At 44.1% G+C, this 24,113-nt stretch overlaps 1 protein-coding gene across 1 annotated transcript; it reads right to left on the reverse strand.

Moving 5' to 3' along the window:
- Window positions 1-711: 711 nt before the first annotated feature.
- Window positions 712-23,279, reverse strand: LOC119209220 (potassium/sodium hyperpolarization-activated cyclic nucleotide-gated channel 2-like). Its single transcript, XM_037458366.2, has 8 exons — window positions 21,278-23,279; window positions 18,866-19,289; window positions 16,748-16,909; window positions 10,635-10,853; window positions 4,607-4,753; window positions 4,200-4,440; window positions 3,922-4,086; window positions 712-3,451 (listed from the first exon to the last, which is right to left on the reverse strand). The coding sequence occupies exons 1-8, from the start codon at window positions 22,468-22,470 to the stop codon at window positions 2,502-2,504; spliced, it is 3,501 nt and encodes a 1,166-aa protein (XP_037314263.2). The 5' UTR covers window positions 22,471-23,279; the 3' UTR covers window positions 712-2,501.
- Between the last annotated feature and the right edge of the window lie 834 nt (window positions 23,280-24,113).

Genomic DNA, 24,113 nt, shown 5'->3' on the forward strand with positions numbered 1-24,113 from the left:
AGAGTCGCAGCAGGTACGACAACGAACAAGGTTTAGTGCATGTTACGGCTCTAATGGAATGTGGAAATGTAGTCGCTCTGCAGGGGAAAGGAGCAAGGGTTTCTAAACCATACAATGAAGCCCTTGGATAAAACAATCACTTACACATTGTTTCAGGACTCAAGCGACCCTCAAAGTGATCAAAACGACAGCAAGCTGTGTTAATACCAATTTCAGCGTTTGTGTTTCCACTCGATTGATCATTGTTGTTCTTGGCCAAATAAAAAATCAAGGGGAACCTTTCAGCATGGTTAAATAAACTCGTTGATTATGGGAGGACGGAAAGGACTACATAAATCAATGAGCAGCAGCGCTGCGGCAATCAATGGATCTCTCTGAAAAGGTATCAAACCTGAGTGAAATGTCCATTCCATCGATTTTAGAGTTTGGCACTGGATCGATGCTGAGAGCTGAAAAAGTTAAACGCTGTTTGTTAAACTTATTCATCGGTTACCTGTTTTCTTTCCCAATTGGATTTTTTTTTTTGTCGTTCATAGTTTAACCAGATAATGGGTCCAGAAGAGGTACTGCACTTGGTTTAAGAGAATAGAGCATCAATTTTCGGTTTGATTACAAGGGTGAAGTGCAACACAAGGGGGCCAGCTGGAATAAATGAACTATAAAAGGGATGCGGGGATGTGGGGATAGGATGTGTGGGGAGAAGGTAACACACAGTTTCAACACAGCAACGTTCTACCCAGAAAAGGATCGTCAAACTGAAAAAGATCACACAGACACGCAGCAACACGTACAGCAATGCCTCGCCTTGCTCCTTGCATCATAAAAGCCTCTTTAAATCTCTGTCCCTTTATTTACATGGCAGTTTATATCTGATTAGCTGTCTTCCTTCTCATATGGCATACATTCAGCAAGAGAAGGCTTTTAGGTTCAACAGGATCAGAATATTTTGAACAAATATAACCAAAGCCAAAAACCCAATGCCGGAATTTTAAAAATGGGTTTGTTGTGGATCAAACTATTGAGACATTCGTGGGAGTTTTGGGTTCATGTGGGGCATTAGTGCCCCATACATCCCACCCCCATTCATCTTACAATTTAATATCTTCAAATGGTGTTTAAAGTGACGTTTTCGAGGATCTGACTTGCTGAACTCAAAGTGAGAATTCTTCCTGGGACCAGTTTTGAGCAGTTTGTCCCTTATGTTTTAATAAAAATGACATGTCCTCTCATTCCCTCCCAACATTTTTGGTTAACGTAACAACATGGTCACTGGATTACAATACTTCAAGTGAAGCCACAATAGCTGCTGGATTCTTTAAGAGTTCACATTAAAAAGAAATGAAAGGAAAAATTTCCTGTACAGCATATGTAAAGATATTTATATTCATATATATTTATATATATAGGCGGGGTAGAGTATTGCAGAATTATATTGCATGTGTTAATCAATAAACCTAGACAAAAACAAGCAAGTATACAGTGTGGATTGTTCACAAATGTTTCCTTTCAATAAAGCTCAGATTATTTAACCACCTTTGCCTTCAGGGTTACAATCAGTGCGCCGACTAAACAGCTGACCGCCTGCCAGATGTTTCATGAAAACAGGTCAGCGTTGCCGTTAGCGTGTGAAACCAATTGCGCTTCTGTGTGTGAGTCCATTCTTTGAAAATGTAACCAAAATGACCCAACAAACTCATGCACACAAACTTACACCCACATATATACATACACACAAACCAAATATATGGCTTCTAACGTTGAATCAAGGCAGTTAAATAAATGGCATTTTCTTCTATGTTTCTTTTTTAGTTGATACAGACACAACCAGACTTTGTGTTCAAGCTCAACTTTGGTTTGGGTAGATACAATGAATATAATATCCCTCTGTATTTTTTCATCAACTATTTACAAATCGATGTAAGATCGACCAGCGGTCTAAAACACTATTTTCACTACTATTTTAAACAATATGAAGAGCAATGTGTTCTTTTGCTACGACAGCTTATACAGAAAAAGTACACTCAAAACACTTTTTAAACGCTTAAAATGTCATTGTCATTTGACCTCAAGTCCCTGATTTTCATTTTTAAGTCCAGCTCCTGCTAGATTGCATTGCATGGATTCTACACAGTATGCAATAGTTACATAAATCATACTTTTCTTCATATCTTTACAGTAAAGACAGCGATATACAGTAGGTGTTTGGAAGCAGTGTAAGGGGTGATACTAAGACTAAAGTTGCTGGCACAGTAGACTAGACCAGTTCCACCTTAAGTTATACTAGTTTAATTGTATAGACTCCTCCTAACCAAAGTGTCTAGACTCAAAAGACTTGATCTTTTCCTTCTCCTGACACCAGCGAGCCGTGCATCCAGGTGCACCGACTGGTGCCGCTGGCGGCTGCTGATCGGTCATTTAGCAGGCTGATGAATCAGCTGGTCTGACCTAAAACAAACAGATTCTCCTACAAAAAAAGGCCTCTTTCCTGAACTCTACCAGGGTCACAAGTTGGAAGACAGCCGGGATCTGGCAGAGTCTAGCTCTGGAAGGCTGACAATTGAATCTTTCTTGGGAACTCCGGAGTCTGGAGGTCCTGATCCAGCAGCTGCTGCTACTGCCCCTTTTCCAGCAGGTCCACCGGGAGAGGGAGTGGAGGCAAAGGCCACCCTTTGTTGAGCTCCTGCTGATCTCCCCACCCCCGAGGGCCCTGGCAGGTTGGGGTGAGGGGGCTGCGGGGGACCAATGGAGTTGTTGGAGGTGCGGGTGGATGGTGGAGGGCTGGGGGCTGCAGAGGCCGCTTGTTGTGTTCCTTCCTGGGGAAGTGAAAGCTGGGAGGCAGATATGGCCCGGGTATCCTGGCTCAAGCTGCCTGCGTGGAGGGAGTGGGTGCTCTTGTGAGAGGCAGGCCTCTGCTGGGTCTGTGTTGGGCTGGGGGCATGGTGGTGTACTAGAGACAATTGGGAACCAGAGGGTCCTGCGCTTGCCATGTACTGGAAAGTCCGACCTGAAGCTGCGAGCGGGCTCTGAACAGGCGGGCTGGAGATCGCTGAACCAAACGCCCCTCCGAACGTTTGAGGAGGTTGAGACTGAAGAGGAGACATGGCGACCGGGCTGGCCAGGCTCTGCATCACATGGAACCGTCGCACCATACGAGGAGACTGCAGAGTCCCTGGACCCACCAGCGGACTCGCCATCTGAGGACAAAAGCTCATAGCCACGGCCTGCTGGAGCGTGGCGATAGCAGAGCCCGACTGCGACTGACCGGGGGGAGCAAAGATGCCGCCAATGGACGGGGTCATTGACATGGCGCGTGGGCGCTGCAGGTCCACCAACTTCACCATCTCACGGTCGTACTTGACAATCTCCTGGATCAGCTCGTTCTCCTGATTGTTGAAGACACCAGAGTTGAGGTCATGCTGAACCTTGTGCATCAGGGTGGAGTTCTTTTTACCTGCAGAAAGCAAAAAATGGATTCAATATCAAGGACAGTTTGAAGTTAGAAATGGCTTATGGCCCTGAGGAAACTGGATGTGTCATCATGTACTTTTATCTTCTGTTGTCCTGTGTCATTCTGATGGAACAGCTCGGCTCATTGTGCTCCCTATTTTAACATACATTCTAGACAGATTTCCAATGAATAATATAACTTACTAACTATAGTATATGGTGTTCATTTTAGAGTGTTTTGGTATGAAAGGAAAAGTGACTAAACAAAAGACAATACACACTGCTAGTCAGTAGTCGGACTGCATCAGTGGTTGAAACCTTCGATTGTGTGGACAAGAACTTCCTCCAGAAAACCAAAGAAGGTTTTGCACAGTCCCTTTGAACCAGATTATTTTTGTAAAGATTGACAATTTAATAGAAAATCAAATCAGCCTCTCATCTCTCATGTGAGCATTCACTTAGGGAATCTTTTACCTATGCGGTCTAGACGGTCGATGGCAACGGTCTCGAAGGCGCGCCTCATCATGGGATATTCTTCGAGCACCTCATTGAAGTGGTCAACGGACAACGAGTAGAGTCGACAGTAAGTCTCGGCTCGCACGCTGGCCGTTCGCCGACCCCTCGTTAATAAGCAGATCTCTGAAAAGAGGAAGGATGAAGTGCATCAGCAAAAGAAAGTAAAAAAGGCTAAAAATCTCAACAAGGAGAGAAACGAGGGAGCGGGGGAGTGAAAGCCACAGACGGTGTCCTACCTCCAAAATAAGAGCCGTCAGAGAGTTTCATTGCCAGAGTTCCCTTAGTGATGACGCTGCAGACTCCGTGCTGAATGAAGTACATTTTCTTCCCAATGGTTCCTTCCCTTATGATGTAATCATGCGGCTGGAATACCTCAAAACGCAGCTTGGTCAACATGGCCGTCACAAAGTACGGCTCCGCGTTGGCAAACAGCGGCATGGAGGCCACCAGCTTGCGACAGTTGAAGTTCACAATTTCCTAACAAAAGACATGGTTTTGTTAGAAGCAACTGAAACTTGTTTAACTGCAGAACTACAACCAAGTATGAATACTGAGATCAGGATATTTTAGAATAAATGTTAAAAACCAAACAAGTACCTAAAACACAAAAACAATCAGACTCTATACTTTATATGTGTCTTACCTCTCTGAGAGGCTCACTGAGTTCGTCCAAAATGCTCTCTTCATCAAACATCTTGCCCTGGTATCTGTGCTCATAGTAGTCATGGATTTTCTGCCGGAAGTCGGAAGGCAGCTTGTGGAAGGACATGTATTGCTCCACTTGTTTGTACTAAAAGGGAGGCAGACAGACAGAGATGATGTTCTGTTAATGCCGTGCACATCAATATTCTGACAACAGTTGTTCAGCTGTAACAATGTTGACTTGTTTTACTCATATATTGTTTTTATATATATATATATAAAAACAATATGTGTTTACTCTATATTGTTCTCATTGACAGAACAATCTCATGAAGAGGACACAAAATCAACAACGCATCAACCCCACAAACAAGTGGTGTGTGTGTAGTGAACACCTTACAAAGCTGACTAGTCTGAGCCAAAGGGCACCACTGTTGACCAAAAGATATCAAAAACACATCATTGAGCCACAGTGTTGCTTGACATTATGATGAGGATGGGCTCTGTAGTCCATCTTAAATGAATAACCACAAACAACACTCACCACAGAAGCAAATATGTATTGTGTATGTGTATTTCACAGCAGAAAATGGCCACATGATGTGATCATGGATGCGTCCATATTGTTACACACTGATGTTAAAATACACAACAGGAACTACAACTCACACACAACAAGTATGCAACGGGTCTTTGAATGTGTGTAGACACCTCAAAGCAGAGCAAAATGTGATATTTGATATGACATTTGACTAAGCAGTTACAAGTGGGGTTTTTTAAACCATATTGATACCGACACTCAGTTGGCACACTAATGCAACACAACACGAACAATCACCTCCTGTTGTAGGGATTTGCTAATCACAATCAATCAAGAGAAACCAAAAACGAAGGGGCCGGCCTGTGGAAATCGGGGCGATGGGTGACGTGGTGAATCGAGCAAAGGAGTACAGCTCAGACCAGGAATCGACTGTTAGGAGAGAAAGATTTTCTTCATACTTTGCTGCATATACAAAGCTGTCAAAAAAGCAATTTTGAGAGGCTCAGCGGGCCCAACACCTGCTGCTGTGAGCGCACAACTTTCAGGGACTGAGAAAAGCACAGGACACTGCAACCAGATCACAGCTAAAAAACACCCACTATTATCTCAATCCAGCTGATATTCGCTTTACAATTTGAGGACCTCTTTATATATCTAGGGTTTGATTTGATATGAAACTAAACCCGTGTGTTTGATTGGCTTAAATCAGTAAATTCATATTAAATTAATGTAGGAGGAAGAAAGTAACAGATTAACATAACCTTGAATAAAGTCTCCTTATTTCTTATTTGTGTGCAGATTTTTCAATAGCTGGCTGGACTCTATGACCCGAAAGACATCGGCAGACACTTGGCCTCCTCCCCGGAGAGGCTTTGCCAGGTTTGTACTCTTCCCTTCTTGCTTATTCAGACATTTTCAAAGTTCAGTCTGGTCTTCAGTAAAACAAACTCATACTATTTGTTTGAGAATATTGTGCAAATTCTAAATCGCCCACAAAACCACAATAAACACCTCCCCTCTTTTGTGATTGTTTGCCAAAAATTAAATTAATCAACCGCAGTACTTTTGTCCATTAGACCGTTGCAATGACTTTGGACAAAATGTTCAGGGATAACTTTTATGCTCATAAGGTAAAGATATGCCTAAATGGAAAGGTAAAGGTTTTTAGACACTGTGATTGTCCGCATTATTTCTAATAACTTTGTGATGACTTTGCAGAACCTAAATCCCCCCTTTGACTATTCCATTGTCAGTACTTTGGTCCATAACCAAATACCCACCAAACTAATGACATTTCCATCAGCCTTAGCAGTACTTTGGCCTCTACTATCAAAATGTTAGCATGCTAACATGCCTCAGTGTGTTTACGCCTCTCTACTGAAAAAGTCTAATCCAGAAAAGGTTTCCATAAAACTGGCAATTTTCTAACGTTCTCTCAAGGGGAAAAGTTGGTGGTGAATTCTTAGTCACAGCGTGTCTGTTTTATTTCAAACCCAAATTATTAGATCACAGTCAAAACAGGGAAAACAAATACTTTCTGACCTGTACATTGTATTAATGCTACCAATTAATGTTTCTGCAGAGAGGATGTTGATATACAATGACACCACATTGCTAGATTGCAATATGTGCTTCTGACTGATACCGTCCCTGCATGCTCCCTTCTGCCATATCACATAAACAAAAATAAACCAAACATGCCTCGTTAAAATGATTCATCTTCGTAAAGCAAAGTGTCTTGCACAGCAGGGCAGCTGCACAGCTCCTGTGATCTTCGAGAGTTACGCAACACACAATGTCTCACCTGCATGACTGACTCTGCTTCATGACATCTGCAGATGAAAATGGCCTGAAGAAATGACCGCGCGTCACAACTTCTTTACCCGACGTGACAAAGGTAACACTGCAGCTGGTGAACCTCTCACAGAATAGAACTGCTGATCATGAGCAAAACGAGGTGATGGGTGGTCCGGCACCGAGGGAAAACCTCACGCTCCCCGCGGAGATGCAGCGGGCAAGCAGCCGTGGCTGCATTGTGACTCGGCGCAGTGTGAACGAATGAGGCAGCAAAAGCCTATCTGATTAAACTTAGATGGTGCCGGTTCAATGGCTTGACTTTGAGAGCCGTGTCTCACTGCGGCGTATCGATCGTCACCAGGACAACCGGAAGTCACTCAAGTGTCATAGAGGAGAGAGAGCAAGCTTTTGGCGGAGGCGTCACAGCACCCAAAGGAGGCTGATAAATCCCCAAATGAGAGTGAAAATGACATATATTTTCTGTGTCCCATTGATGACATTGTATGCGACAGCAAAACACTCTAACATTTTGTCCTGTAAACTTCTGCCTTGGGGATTTATTATTCAGACAAAAGCATATAGGGAGTTTTGTCTTTGATTGTACGTTTTACACTTTTTAACCATTAACTACTGACTGACGTAGGTATTAGTTTTCTATGATTTCCCTCTCCTTTTTTTATTTTCCTTTTGTTTCCTTGTGTTTTGTTTCCTCTTCTCTCCTGTGCTCCTGCTCATTCGTTCCACAACTTCTGTCCATTGTAAATGCTAATTCTGGCTCAACAGCCATGTGGATGTATAATTCATTCACGAAATTCCTTGCTAAATAGCCTCATTATACTGTATTATGCAGCACATTCACCAAAACAATGGAAGAAAAAAATCAGATAGTGTTACTCAGAGCTTGTCTCGTCTTTCTTCAGATGAGAGATGTGTATACAGGGAGGACCACAATGTGGAGTCTCACACAGTACAAAGTCTCGTTCATTTAAATGAGACTTCTATGGAAATAACAATATTCCTACAATTCAGTCAAAGGGAGGGACAAGCAAAGGAAACTGGGCCGATAAGGGTTTGTTCATCAGACACGTTTTATAATACTTTGGGTAATATTATTTATGAAATGACGCTCTTTTTGTTGTGAACTAGGAGTACGAATTTCTCCGTTTCTCACACAAAAGCTGGGCTGTAAGAAAATAGTATGGGTCCTGCCATAAACATTAAGTTAGCCCACACAACAACCACATATTCATCAACACACTACAAGCAGCATATCTGACTGTGAAACCATCATCCCTGGGCGTGCATCAAAATAAAATCCAAAACCAACTAAAGGGATTCAGCTGTTTATAATTAGTTCATCTGTATATGGTTTCACTTATTGAATACACAAAATAAGTCTTCTCCTGTGTAAACTCCCATGTTAATCATGCTGTTCTTATTATGCTGGCAGTTCATGAACGAACAGGCAAAATGAGTGAGTGTGTTTATGCACCCTGAAGTGTGAGCAGCCTTTCATGCTGCATCATCTAGTGACCTTACAATGCATTACATAAAACAGGGTAATGTCAGAATCACAAAGTAAAAATCAAAGAATATAAAGCACCAACAAAGTCCTTCTACTGGACAAAAATGCAAGTTTGAAGGTCAGATATCAACAAACATTTATTCCTATGTGTAACTTTCCAAAATCCGTCCACACAATGCTAGCTGGAGCCTCACTGGGGCTGTAACAGACTGCCAGCAGACTTGTTTTGTTAACACCCTCCCAATGATAATAATGTCACTTACAGTCCAATATGGAGGTGTGGTGAATTTACCCTGCATGCATCGGCATCAGCCTCACTGGCATGGCTGGCCCTTTTCTGCCATACACTTTTTTTTAAATAATCACTTCAGCTCACTAATCCTCACCGAGCAGCAGAAAAAAGTTATAGAAATAGGAAAATCTGACAGCTGGTCAAAAAAAGACTTATATACATAAAAATATATATATATATTCTGACCATGCATTAGCAAATATCTAAATATAAGCAAGTACTCGAAAACAGCATTTTAAACACATTTCTGATGTGAAAACAAGTTCCCTTTCCTATGCTTAAATTGAGAAAAACAGGCCACTTAAACTTGTACAACTCATCATCACAGATCATAAATGCATAAGACACAGCTGCTTGTGGAGCAAATTTAACTGGATATTGAAGCTGACATGAAAACGTTTAACCTTCAGTAATCAGGAAAGGGGCGCAGAGCAATTGTATTATTCTCGGACAGGAGAGTGGGCCCCTCTCACAAAAACGCAATGGATCAATCTCAAAACTTTTTACCATCATCCAGGATTTACAGTTAAGACATGAGCAACAGTAAGCACTTAAAGCATTTATTGGGAAATGATTTATACACAAGCGTCCAGTCGCATGGACAAAAAATGGAAGGGGAGTTGCAAACGATGCCAGCTAGATAAAACACGGACAAAACCACTCCAAACAACGTGAGACCGACAATGTTAAAATATCTCACAACGCACCAGGAGTTGACAACGAGCCGCCACCGTCTCCCACAGGTTTCCCCTCCCCCTCGCTGTGCTCCCTGTAGCAGACAGCTAGCAGTAGCACTGCACCTCTAAAGGACACCACCCACAGAGAGGATGGAGAGGGAGGAGGAAACGAAGGAAAGAGAAAGAAATGGAAACAACGGGGTAGAGAGATGGGAGACACAGCTGAAGATCAGGTCAAAGTATGTAAGGTATATTTAAGCTATAAGTAAGGTGGATGAAGTTAGAGAAAAAGAGGGATGGTTCAGATGCAAACCAATGACACAGAGAGCAGGTAGCGAGCGAGTCAGTGAAGGAGAAGTAGAGGCGGCCATGGTTGCTCACGTCACCTTCAGGATGACATTGGCAGGACACACAGGTTTGCTGCCTCATCAATTCTACTGAGCCCAAGGGGACATTATATCACACATACATATAAACTCTCTCTCTCTCTCTCTCTCTCTCCCCCCTGACGACGTGGCTCTACCTGGCCGAAACACACCCGCAGCCTCTGATTGGCTGCTGAGAGCCAGCAACACCCCCCCACCCCCCCCCCCCCCCCCCCCCTCCCTCCCCTGCACCCCCTGCTCCCCAGCCAGCGAGACTCTGCTTGGAAACAGAGATGCTGGTGCTGTTACCGCTACAGGCCACTGCTGCAGCACTGTTGAGCTGTGATACCCGTCCCCGTTTCTGATTCGCAAAAACAAAGGCCGGACAATAACTCATGGGGGTGGTTGAATAGTATCTGCTATTGTGTCCTTTAGTTGCCATTCAATTGCACCGGCCCACCAGTGGGTCAATCAGCCCAAAACTACCACTGTGCAGTCAAGTCGTGAGTGAGATCTAAACCAAAGCCCTCAGCCCGTGCTGACAGAGTACCAACCCAATAACAGTGATCTTCTTTTCTGCAAGTACACGTCAGCTCTCAAAGAGATGGCAGGCTAATTAGAGAGCTCTGCAGGTGCTGGAAGGTGGATTTTTCAACTATATGCTAATTTAGCTGCTTTGATGGTTGCTTCAGATTTACTGTGGAGACATGATAGTTGTACTGATCTTTCAGATCCAGGTCTTGGCAAGTCAGCGAATATTGGATCAAAAGAGGGGGAAACTGAATGGTGAGAGGTTAACAACAAAAGGTTTGGGAACATGGAGGCTCCTCACCTTTTCCTGATACTGCCGTCTGGAGGAGTCCAAGGACTGGATAAGGGCCGTTGCATGGCCAATGAAAACAGCGTAGCAAGTTGCTCCTACAATCATGCTCAGCATGGTGAGCCAGATGTCTGAAAGACTCTCCGGGGCCTGCCGGCCGTAACCGATGCAAAGCATGTGACTCATTGCCTTGAACACAGCAAAGGAGTACAGCTCAGACCAGGTATCGTTCTGTGGAGAGAGACAGAGGAAAGGGAGATAAGCAAATCGTTAAAGACATCAATGTTACACAAAAAGGCGTTTTGAGGGAGAGTGGTGGCAGGGAGTCAGAGGAAAAGCTTTGGGGGCAGCGGGGTCGTGGGGTAGCACTTATACAAATGAGAGCTCCTGGGACGGAGTTGCATTAGAAGGATGGAGGGAGGAAGAGGGAACGACATCAGGGGAATCCTTCGAGGCCTAATCAGTAAAGTAGAGACAGTTCGGAAATGATTTCCTCAGAGAGGATATGATAATTAGAGGTCATTAAATATGCCCTTTTAGAGATGTGTGAATAGGAATCCACCAGCGGCAGCGACAGTCAGCTTGTTATGAGATGCAAGGAAGGGGGATACCTCAAGTACCAAGTTTGAAAATGCATCAGCGGCATTTCTTATGTTGTTTTATTACTATAAAAACAATAATAACATCTGCGCTCTGCTCAGCACTTTCCTAAATGTGAATAGTGCCTCTGATATTCCCCTGCAGCTGGAAGCCCAAACTCCTTTTGTCACAAAGGAGAGGAGTGAATGAAAAAGCTCAACAAGCTCCATTGATCTGATACTTTTGTCCACTGACTCCCTTTGTTTCTCTTTTTGCTTTGATTAGCTCCACTGCGGTGACCTTGACCTAAACACACGGCTGATGCCGATTAATATAATGGTAAAAAAAAGACATGTAATGTAATGGTAAAGGAGAAAGCAGAGGATTTTGAGGTTTGATTTAAATCTTTCTACCAGGGGAACAACAATAATGAAACTTTTTTATTGAGGCCGATTCTGTTGGTGGAAAAATCCTAATGTGTCTCTTCGGATGTAAGAGACACGACATTAAAGGGCCACACGGTGACGCAAGGAAAATGAAGACTCCTAAAAATAAATACAGCTCCACCAAGTGGGCTTTGGCTAACTGGTGTATGTGAAAACAGAAAGAGAAACAGTGGAGTGAAACAGATTGAATAATAGATGAACGATGAGCACTTTGATTCTGAAATAGCATAGACAAGACAGAGGGAGAAAGAGACTCCACAGCCTCCGATGTTTCAACATCCCTCCCCAGAGATTTCAGTGTGGGAACTATCCGTTGCTTTGTTAGTAATCAGCCTCTCCATTAGCTGCACACAGTATGTTTGAAGTTGGCCGATAACGCAAAGGGCTTTAAATGTATCTCCCACCGTCCTAAAATGCCTCTTTTTTTAGGCCGTGGTGGCCTCGCTATGCAGCAGGCCTCATGTATCTTACATATGTCCTCGCACTTAGGTCTCAACTGGCAAACAGAGCGACCAGAGGTTAGTCATGTGACTCCAACAAGTAACAGCACAGCGCAGAGTGTGTGATAATTCAAGGGAGGTTAAAGCCACGCTTGGAGCCCTGTGAGGCTCTAATGCAACAGAAAACAAATGATGTAGATAGAAGTTAACATATAACAAGGGTTCATCTGGGCTTTGTCATGAGAAGTAAAGCGTTGAGAAATGTGCAAATTACAAAGTTCCCTTGTGTGAGGATGGTGTAAAGGTGAGATGGTTCAAACGCAAATGTCACTCCCATGGTCGCTGTAGAGAAAAATCAAGAGGATTCAGCCTTAGGGAAAAATTAATGTCCGTTCAAATTTCTATAGCAATCCTTCCAGTTGTTTTATTTCAGTCTGGATCCAAGTGGTGGACCAACCCACCGAGGGGGGGGGGGGGGGGGGGGGGAGTCATTTAAAGGCCAAAAGACGTCTCAACATATTCTGTCCTTTAACATGAACACTGTGTGATGGCTTCCTGGTTTAGATTCATGTTTATGTATCATGGGAGCATTGATTCTGCCATCGTTGTGCAGTCAAACTAGAGATGGGCAGCTTGCTGAGCTTAGCAAGACTGGAATCAGAGAGAAACCAAACTTTATACTGATTCAACAAACAAAATATAACTTGCTAATCAGTGAGCCTCAGAGGTGGTTGGACAGAGCCGGGCAAGCTGTTTCCTCCTGCTTTCAGTATTTAAACAAAGCTATCCAAACTTCGGCTCCAGCTCAGTATCTCAAACACAGAGGAACGAGAGTGTTTGCGTTCCAAAAGTGACAAATTATTATTTTATAAGCTGTTGTATTCCTTTAACTAATGCATGTCTAATGACACAAGCAAGCATTTCTAAGTTCAGTATGCTCAAAAGTAGTCTTAGTAATTATGATATAAATTATTATTTATAGAATACAATACGACATATAGGAGTATTTATAGTCTTTAGAGTCTTTTCATTTTTGGTGAATGTGGTATGATAAGAAATTTGAATTTAATGTTTGAATATAAATTGAATCAGAGGGTGATTTTCTTCAAGCTCTAAAAACGTAGGATCCCACATTTCCCACAATGCAGCTTGATAGCCTAATTGCTTGGTAACGGCCGATGTCTATCAAGCTCCACTATCTCAGTTCATAACACAGGCTTTTAGTTATTAATATGTAGTCCCCACAGTGACACAAAAACTACACAACTGTTAACAAAAGCAGATTAGGAATGATTATTGGGAAACTAATCTTCAAGTATGAAATCAGTTATTTATATTTGTTAATGTTGTTGAATATTTCCTTAGTGTCTGAAAATGCTCAATCTACTATTAAGCTTCCTGTTCTGTTGTTGTGGGACAGTTTGGGATAAAGACCTCTAAGTTGGATTTTTAAATTAATTTAGCTCATTATTAGTTTTAGTTTGAGTGAGATGCCTTGATAACTGCTGTATCATTTAACTAGTGAGTGGCTGATTGGCAACATTCAATCATTTTGAAATGATCCCTGTCTGGTGCCAAGTTCATAGTGACCATATGTAACAAATTAATGTACCCAACAAAGCAGCATTTGCACTTCAACGCAACATGTAACTTAACTTCTTGCTTGAGTCGAATGCTGAGAAACGACTGGAACAGGAACCAATGTTACTAAACCTCCTTCAGGAAAAAACCCATCTGAGCTCCTCTGGGATTGACATCATTTCATTATTTCTCTTCTCGTCACTCAGGAAGCAAACACAAAGTAAATTCCAGTCTATAGAGGTTAGAAAGCAGCTTTCCCTTCTCCTGTTTACAGTACATCCCTTACCAGGCCTCGTTAGTTTATATTCAATCTGCAATGTCCAGCAGTGGGCTTGTGGTATCGTTTTGGTCGAACTAAGTGCGGTTAGTAAATAAAAGTTATTTGACATCATACAAAGTAATTGCCGGCTTATCTTCTCTCAGGGAGCAAACCAGTGTACTGCAAAGCCCCCTCCTGCTGATGCAGCAGGGGATAATAAGAAGGAGGCGCCCCTGTGATGTGGATACAGTAATGGACTGGTGCACACAAACCGTTGTAATAACAGCGTAGAAGCCACACACCCGGGGTCTGTCGGTTCGGGCCACTGTCACCATCACTACCTCGTCGCCTCCACTGATGCAGCGAGGAGCTGCCACCAAAACGCACTCTATCATGGACCTTTACTGTGGATTACCACGCTAAACATAAACCAAATCAAATGGATGGACTGAATTGGGGTGCTGAAATAACAAACCATGTTCCCTGAGGCATTAAAAGTTTTACTGAATCCAATTACTGCTTGTTGGACGTCAACCACAGTTCCAGTGTTCTCGACGCCCTCCATGGGTCCTGCCTTCAGGCCCTTCAGGCCCCTCACCAGCAGGGCCCCTGCAGGGTGCGAGCTGTGATAGATGGCCAGGCTGCAACACAATGGCTAATGTTGCAAGTTGTCAGCCACTCAACAGGCCGCCGGTCTCAGGCGGCTGTAGCCGGAGCGGCCCTTTGGTTTGAGAGTGACGGCTCCCGAGAGACGGGCTGTCTGTGATTATACAGATATAGAGTGCAACGGAGGAGTCAGTGGCCTGTCACCGCCAAACTTCATCATCCTAGACTTCAAACCCTGCACACAGCAACGACAACGTTGTCCTTTTGTGGGGTTTATATATGGAAGATATACAGTTTAGGTTGCTTGGCTTTAAGTGCTTTACAGGCAGGGTCAGCATGGTTTATGTATTTTATATACGCCCTACATGAAATAAAAGAAACACCACATTAATAGTTAAGCGTATAGCTGCATTTGAGTACATCAATAGTTATTATATGTCCAATATATTTTCAATTAATTGTTTGTAATTTGTCAAAGCTCTAGATGACATCTCAAATAACGAAAAACAGAGAAAATACCCACAATAGAAGAGCAGGAACTGGTAAATGTTTGGAAAATGACGGAAAGATGTATCGGTTATTCATTAGTTGCTCATTATTCTTCTATTAATCAACTTATCAATTCATCGAGCAACTACATGAACGTATCAATATCCATGGATACAATTTTCTTTCTTTTGTTATGTACATATTTGTATAAATGTATACTTTAGGAATAGCGGACACAACTGCTCTGCATAAAGTGTCTCAATGTCTGCATTCTAGAGTTTGTAACATTTTGCCAGACACAGCTGGAATTCTTTAAATAGTATTTCAGAGGTTAAACTCTCTGAGCTTAAATGGCTTTTTCCTGGCTGAGTGATAGCAGACGCCTGCACCCGTTTGGCCATCATTGTGCATATTCTGTCTGAGATTGTTTAAACATCAGTTCAGATTTTGATCAATGAAAAAATTCATCAAACCCAAAATAATGCCAGATTTGTGACACAGATACTTATTTTCACCAACCTGAAAGAGAGGACATTGATTCATGGCCACATTAACTTGCGAACACGATTTCCTTCTTTAAAGCAACAAAAACACAAGCCTCTGCTGTCATCCAGGAAATACTTTAAACCTTAAATTTACAAGTTGTCATGGGCACGTAAATTTGTTTTTAGCCCCATTTAGACCTGTGCCTCATGTCTGGGTTGGTGTGGTCTCGCCTCACTCAGAAAAAGGCTCACCGACAGGACGTATAAACAACCAGCTTTTATCTCTGCGAGAGAAACATGGCAACAAAGAGCCCAGCTGCCAGGCTGTACTCCCTCCCCACCCCTCCATCTCTCCCTTTTATCTTTCCTGTCATCATCCCAACGTGCTGAAGAAGAGGAGCGAGCGGATCTACAAGTGTGCTTAAATCCCTCCGGTTTTGTTTTTCACAGGTTCTTCATTGGTTCATTGATCCCAAAATTGTTTTGCTGGTCACCAGCTGAATGCTTCTGCAAAAGCCAGTGATTTGAATAATTGTTTTGATTTGTTGGAAATAAATACTGACCTTTCCCCCTGCTTCAGTAATAGCCTAATTGCAGCGATCATCATTTGAAATAAAAAGAGATACCTAAATGGTGCGGTGCACTGGTAAAGTGCGAAATAACAGTATGACAATCGCAGTGACCTAGAAGATCACTACATTTTAGCGCATTAGTAGCATGGCTCTAAGGGTGGAAATGTTGGCAGGTCACTTTGGTTCAGAATAAAATGAATTAATGAATACATTAACTGTTGCGTGACATTTTGTGGAGGCATTCATGGTGTACGAGCTTGAAACCAACTGAGATTGATGATCCTCTGACTTGTCAAGTTGCAATTCACTAATATTTTGATTTAAGTGTACTTATAAAACTAATGAAGTTTAGAGGAAACATGTTGTGGTCTTGAAATTAAAATGAAGCTCTTTCACGTGTAAAAGGTTCATAGATTCACCAGATTGAGCCTTTCCGCTACCCTTTTAGAGCATGAGGGTTTCTGTCATAGTGAAGACAGAAAAGAGTTCATCATTACTGTAAATATGAATAGACATTTAGTTAATATTTCTGGATGGTGGTCAGAATGAATCCATATCCTGTGACCCATCACAGTTCTTTCCCAATGAACACAGAATAAAAATGCAAATCCTGTTCCGTGGTGTTATGTGCAACTTGGTAAGCACCGACAGGAATCCCTGTCACTTACCTCCATCTTGTTTAGGGACACCCAACAGTCTGAGGGGAAGTCCTGCAGCATGGGAACCAGGAACTGTAGGCAGCCGTCCCAGTGACACAGCAGCAGCATCATACCAATCAGGTTAAATATCCGCATCACGGCACTGGCCAGGTCATAAGTCATATGGAAGATCTGGAGGGAGACAATAAGACAGGGAGGGCAGACTAGGCTGAGACACGTACAGAGAGAGAATATCTTGGATTTTTAAACATGAACTCTGTGATCCCTTCCTATATTTGTCACTTTAGACATTGACTTAATATCTCAGTAACAGCTTGGACCGTCTTCCCGCTCAGCTCCACAGTGTCTTTGGATTCTACCGAGTTTGATTAATAAGTAGGAGAGACAGATTCCCGTCAGTCCCACATCAAACACAGCAGGATCAGCAAGACATTTGTTACACAGAGACACATGACATCAATCAGAGGCTCAAACATGCACACAGAGTCCAGTCGCACACAAAAAACCCTCATGCAAGCCTGCAGGCAAACTGATATACCAACACCACATGCAGGCAGACGTGCCAACACTTACACACACACATAAATTCAAACACACAGTGTGATGGACGGGGACCATCATGATCCTTAACAACTGATCGTCTATGTCTTCCCACACATCAATCATTCTGAGTCACTGGACAGTCACTTAAGCCAATCATCTACGACCTGACTGACTGATCGAGAAAACACTCTTTGTTGGTGCCAAATTGCTCAAAAGTTAAATACAGTCTATATTTGTAGAAAACTAGAAACATTTTATATTGAGTCATGTAGAAATTTCTGATAAATGAGTCATCTCTTGCACGGCAAGCTTGGGTAGAAGACAGACTCTGTGATGGGAGTGAAGAGGAGTGAGACTGGACATGATGCACATTTCCTGCTCTTTATAAACTCAGTTTTAACCTTTGGAGTTATCATTGTCCAATTTATCAATCAGCAACTGACAAAACAACTGAATCATCTGTCATACTGCTACTGAAAACAGTGTTCTGGTGGCTGATGGAAACTTTCAGCACCATGGACAGCTGCACAAAAGTTACTAGAACTTTAGGGTGGAGATTCTTGGATTTTCCAAATAAGCTATGACGGATAATGTAAATAGAGTGGGCTTTTGGTAACTGAGCACTTCCTGTGTCACTCACTCTCTGCCACATCTCCATTGTGATTCGTCATGCATGCCAAGTATCACTTCCCACCATGCACCACTGTGGGTGTACGTGTGCACGTATCACATCATATCTTCAGAAATCCAATTATCCAAAGGTCAAGTTAGCAGTCGAGCCCCACTGCGCCGCTCACTACTGCAAAATGCCAACACCCGGCCGCCAATACTGGCACGGAAAAAAGTCAAGTGATCTTGTGACATTATTGGACCTCCTGTTCTCCTTATTTTGAGGAAGGAGTCCGACAGAGAGGCGGAAGCAGGGTCCAGACACAGTGTATGCCTCTCTGAGTAAATAACAGCCCATGAGGGTGGGACTGGGTCGTAGAGTTCAGTCCTAAGGGGACTACCTAGCAACAGCACCCATCTTTACATCGAAAGTCGAAGTTTTGAGGAAATGCCATCTTACCAGACCCCTCCAATCCCTTTAAATAAACAATTAGTAATGTATATAATCTGAGTCTACACCCCTCTAGTGCTGGATATCATGATCACCTTCTACCACCTCTGGCACCGTAATTGATTAACTATGTTTGCCCTGGTAATAGGCTGTTTATTAGACCGCCTGACGGCACCTGTGGGATTATCAGGTCAGACAGGGAGACAGGGGGCAGGGGGCCTTGTGTGACAATAACAGTAATTAGAATGCAAAGTTTGTTAAAGCTCAACATCCTGCTGACATTCTACATTTCTCACCAGGTGGCAGGTGAGAACATTAATATTGAGCCTCCAGGCGGAAGAGAGCAGGCCGCTCGGAGCAGACAGATTGTTGGTTTGGTCACAAGCCAACAATCTGCATATTGGAGGCTGATCAGTGACCTTTTATCACAGACTAAATTGGGTGTTTCTTCCTCTGTGGCTCAGAGCTGTGTGATCAGAGTTATATTTAAAGAGGGACAGTCATGAAACGTATGCTATTCTTACCTCTTCCCATTGGTGTATGTAGCGTATTAATCTGGAGAGCCTCAACAGCCTCAGAAGACTTAGGATCTTGGTAAAGCGGACTATCCGCAGGGCCCGAGCAGTCTTGTACACCTCCGAGTCAATCCCTTTCTCCACTATGAGGAATATGTAATCCACTGGGATGGAGGACACAAAGTCCACAATGAACCATGTTTTTAAGTACTTCCTCTTTATGGTTTTAGGGTCCAAAATGATGTCTGAGTTGTCCTCAATGATGATTCCAGTGCGAAAGTTGAGCACCAGGTCCATGAGGAAGAAGGTGTCAGAGACCACATTGAAGATGATCCAGGGCGTAGTTGTCTCGTCCTTGAAGAAGGTGATGCCTACAGGGATGATGATCAGGTTGCCCACCATAAACAGCAGCATTGTGAAATCCCAGTAGAACCTAGCAGGCATGGGTGTAGTTGTGTTGTGTTCATGACAGTGTGTGTGTGTGTGTGTGTGTGTGTGTGTGTGTGTGTGTGTGTGTGTGTGTGTGTGTGTGTGTGTGTGTGTGTGTGTGTGTGTGTGTGTGTGTGTGTACAATACAGAAGGGAGAAAAAAGACAGAAATAGAGTCAAGGAAAGGGAGCTCCTGTGGAAAGCCAAAGACTAACTCAAGATGGAAAAAGTGCAAAGCAGGAGCTACAATGAGATGCAAACATTCATTTTTCCATGATTAACTTTTGTCATAAGAACTGTCTTTATACATACACAATTATTAAAATCCAACAGAAATTATCTCTGCCCTTTTTTTTGTTTATTGCTGTGGTGGACCTAAACGTGCACTTCAGGTTTTAAATAATTTCCACCTTCTTTCTCCTGTTTTGTTGTCATTGGCTTGACCTACAGTCAATTCAGTAGGGACTTATAATTGTAAAATGTTAACCGACTTAATATTACCTTTTTCTTATCAATCCAATAAGCAGAAAAATGTAAACGTGATCATTCTTTAATTGATCCTTTAATTGATTGACATGCTTAAGTATTAACCCAAATGAGCGCATTTGATTTAGGCAGGGGACCCTTGACGGACTGAGACCCCCGAAACAAGCATTTTTCTGTCCCAGAAAAAACATTATGTATGTTGTGTTTCTCTATCTGTTAAACAGGGCGTCACAGCCTCAGACAGAACATGGGGATCAGAGAGCACTTTGTGCATTTATCGACCTTGCAGTACACAAGGAAGCATCTTGTCTCGCTAATGCGAACTAACTAATGTTTGTTGAATGGAACAGAGAGTAAATCAGTGAGGATCGAACCCGTCAGAGGAGGCTCTGCAGGACAGGTGCGGCGCTGAGTCATTACACTGCGACTTATGCAACAGGCTTTGACTCCTTCAATTCACAATATCCACCCAGATGATCATGTTTGGAGGAACTTTGCTTGCATTGATTAGCATAAGAGGAGAGGGTGGCTATGAACTAAGACCGTCTAACCAGAGTCTAAAAAACGCATCTCTCGTTTTGGGGAGCACACGTTTCAAGTTGATGCTGATTTGGCTTTATGTGATAAGAGTGGGTCAAACATGAATGGCGCTGGAGCTGTCCAGTCCTCGTGGTGCTGAAACAGGCCAAGAGGACAATCCACTGGTTTCAATGCAATTCCGGGGCTGAGAGAAAAAAGGCTTACATGCTAATTCGTCAAGCCCGGGTCACGAGGAGCCTTCTGGGCTCGTAAATGTCTCCAAATATTTGGATGGCAAATTAGCCGCTGAATGCTCCAGCTGGGTCATCGGTATTAGAGCCGTGATAAACAGAGCGCATCATTTCATGGGAGTCGTACGGGCGGACATGTCTCCAGTGAGCGTGCTTGAGGTTTTTTCGCACACTTGGCTCAAGGTGACATTCCATTACTGAGTGCATCACATATACGCGGACACACGCGCGCGCGTGCACACGCACACACACGCACATAGCCTACATTCTGTAAAGCGCGGCTCTTTTCACAGAGCATTCAACGAATATTAACACGTTCTTGGAGAAATAAATGATGGCATTGTTAATTAGCCCAAATTATCGTCCTCTTTGTTGAATATGAGCGTGCTGCACGGGTAAAGTGTTAGCAGGCCGGGCTTGTTGAGCACCCCAGACATGCTACTGTGTAGACTTGGGATTTATTTTCAACCTTGAGAGGACACTCTTTGTTGAATTTGCCTGACAACAGGTTGTTTGGTGGGATAAATGGCAGCACATTGCAGTGCATCGATTCAAATCTCTTGGCTACAGATTCGATTACAATGGAGGGGACTAAAAAATAAGCTGCCCGTAGCCTTGGACAATAACCATGTGTGTGTTGGAGTCACATTGGTTACTCACTATGAAGTTAGTTTGAAGATGGCAATGGGGCCCCTCTTGACTTTCAACGTGCGGCCAATGGCAGACCCATCTCTTACCTGAAATCGCTGTAAGGGTGGATAATCCAATTCCCAGCTGATTTGACCCTCTCCTGCTCTCTCTCCACTGCTTTTTGACTACCATACATGCGCAGAGAGAATTTGTTAACTCCAGGCTGAAGCATACTACTAAACTGCCGCTGCATGAAGCTGACTTGGCTGCCTTGAGGCTCCGCGTCCTCGGCGGGCACAATGGGCGGTCCATCCTCCGGCTTCAGGAAAGTCACCGAGTTCCGAGGCTGCTGGGTCTGAGTCTGAGTTGGGCCGTGCAGCGAGGACGACGCTTTCCGACTTGGTGCGTTTGAAAAGGACACCTTGGAGTCCCTTTTCTCGGGGGCACCGCCGGACACGGGGGTGGTGCCGGGGTTCACGCTCTCTCCTCCGTGCCCACCGGTCAGGGACCCGCCTGGCGTGATCGAACCGTCCATGCTGGCGGTGGTCGAGTTACGGGCTCCTCGCTTGGCGCCCCCTCCTTCCTCGGCCCTCCCCGACCCTCCCGTCTGCCTCTCCTGCTTGGAGATGATCGAGCGCAGGCTCCCGGTACCCGAGTCCCTCCTGCATTCTCCGTTTTTGTTGCATTTCATACTGGAAATTGGAGCGACGCTTTTGCAACCATCACCGGCTGTCGCGTTTAAAACCTCTGACGCGACCGCTGATCCCGACGCCTCGGCCCCGGATGCTCTGCTGGTCTCGCCGCGCTGGGCAGCATCGCCCGGACAGGGTGTCTGGGTCTTCGTAGCTCTGGAGGCAGCAGTGGGCCGTGGAGCGGCAGCAGCGTCCTCTGGGTGCGTATGGCAAAGCTCCTTGTTGGAGTTTCTCCTGGAACCCGAGGACGCGGCTCCCCCTCCTGGCGTAAAGTTCTTCATCCTGATACTGCCTCCTCCTCCTCCGCCTCCTCCTCCTCCTCCTCCGCCGCTGCCGCTCCCCCCGGCACGGCGCAACCGCGGATGCTGAAACTTGGACTCCCCTTCTCCGTCCTCCGTCTCGTCCATCACGACGTTGCTGGCGGCACCGCGCAGCTCACCGCTCGCTGCTCCGGGGGAACCGGGGTCCAGACCGTTCTGACTGCTGTCGCTTCTCGTGCATTTGGAGACGGCAGCCTTTGGTGCGCTGATGTGGCTGCATCCCTCGGCGCCCACCGCCTTCTTTTTCATGGTGGCAGCAGATGCCGGCGAAGCCTCATTCCTGTCCATGACATTGAGGATGTCACATTTTGCCTCCAATTATGTTTGGAGAAAACCAATCAGAGGCAGAGGGGAGATGGAGAGAAGAAAAAAAGAGGGTGGGGGAGAAAAGACAGAGGGAGGGGTGGACGTGACTTCTTTGCAAACTAACGCGCTTTTCGTCATTGTGTCAAAGATGATAAAGCACCAAACTAATCGAGCTCTCTGACGGCTTGTTTAATATCCTTATATGAAATTACCGTGCGCGGCTGCTAATTCCACTCAGGTTGGGTCATTTAAGGTTTCAGTCCCGACCTAGAGCTGAATTTACCTCAAGAAGCTCTTTCCAAATACTAAAAAGATGCCCGCTAGGTTGCCTGTCAGGGTATAATGACATCGAAAGTTTAATTACCGCCTGCTAATGAAAAGTCAAATGATGTCATAGGTTTTAGAAGGTGCTTTCAATGACAACCTCTCTGGAGTGCGCATCGGCGGTGTTTAGTGCGCCCTAGCGGCCACTTGAGGGCATCACAGGTGTTGGAAGACTAATGCTCATCGTTATGTGATTCTAACACAGTGGACGTGACACATGGTTTGGTAAGACACAGGAAAAAAGTAGGAAGCTGAATTCCATTACTCAACGGCAAACATGTCTCCTCAATGGTTCCCGATCGTTTGGGTGCTTGTGGCTGGGGCCATGCACCTGAGGGGACTTTTTAAATATCAGCCGCTCGGAGCCTGGTCTTTTTTAGTTTAGGGACACAGATGGCATTGCAGTAAAAGTGTTGTTTATGTGCATTAAAAATACACATCCAAGACCACAACATGTTCTTTTGTTTTGCAATACTGTTCTTGGCGAGTGTGCGTGTGCGTGTGTGCGTGTGTGTGTGAAATACCAAAAGGAGCAATGAGTAATCAATTGTGTATTCAAGTCATCTCTATCAGCTACTGCGTAGTCCATGCAGGTACTACCTGTAGCAAAGGTTAACAGAAGTACTCATGTAGTGCACACTGACCGATGCAGGTCAGATTACTGACAGACAATTTGGAGTTCTGGTTTGAACTGCGGGTTGTATGGAGTAAAAGAGCAGTAATTACATTACATATTACTAGCATTATATATATATATATAGTCTTGAAGCCATGTTTACTGCAGAGCATGATCCAGCACATTTGTTATAAACACAATGGTAATAGAGTGCATTGACCCTTAAAAGGAGATAGATTAGTCAGCCTATTTTCTTTTTTCATTCTTAATATAGAAATTCAATGTATTCGTACCTTTTGGACACCAGTGCTAGAAAGCCATTAGCACCCCTCCTCTCCCTCCCTCTGCCGTCCTTGCTCCACTTTATTAGACCAACCGCTGCACCAAGGTTCAATCTCCCTGAGGAGTGACGCAGCGGTGTGACGCTCACTTAACAGTTTTCAGTAAATCGGCCGAGACCAAAAAGAGGCCGTGGCCCATTGAAATGACGACAAAAGTAAAAAGGGGTTTTCAACAATTGCCAGGCCAAATGTCAAGTGGTTCTGGTAGAAACAAAAAGGGGCCCAATGTGTTTAACTGTGTTAGCCGTTTACCTTAGAGGAACAATAGACACAAATGTTCTTGAGAGGAGGATTGAGATTCTCATTTCAAGTGGACATTTCTCAAAACAACCTCCGTTTTGTCA

Source organism: Pungitius pungitius, chromosome 15 (assembly GCF_949316345.1).
Source record: "Pungitius pungitius chromosome 15, fPunPun2.1, whole genome shotgun sequence".
NCBI lineage: Eukaryota > Metazoa > Chordata > Actinopteri > Perciformes > Gasterosteidae > Pungitius > Pungitius pungitius.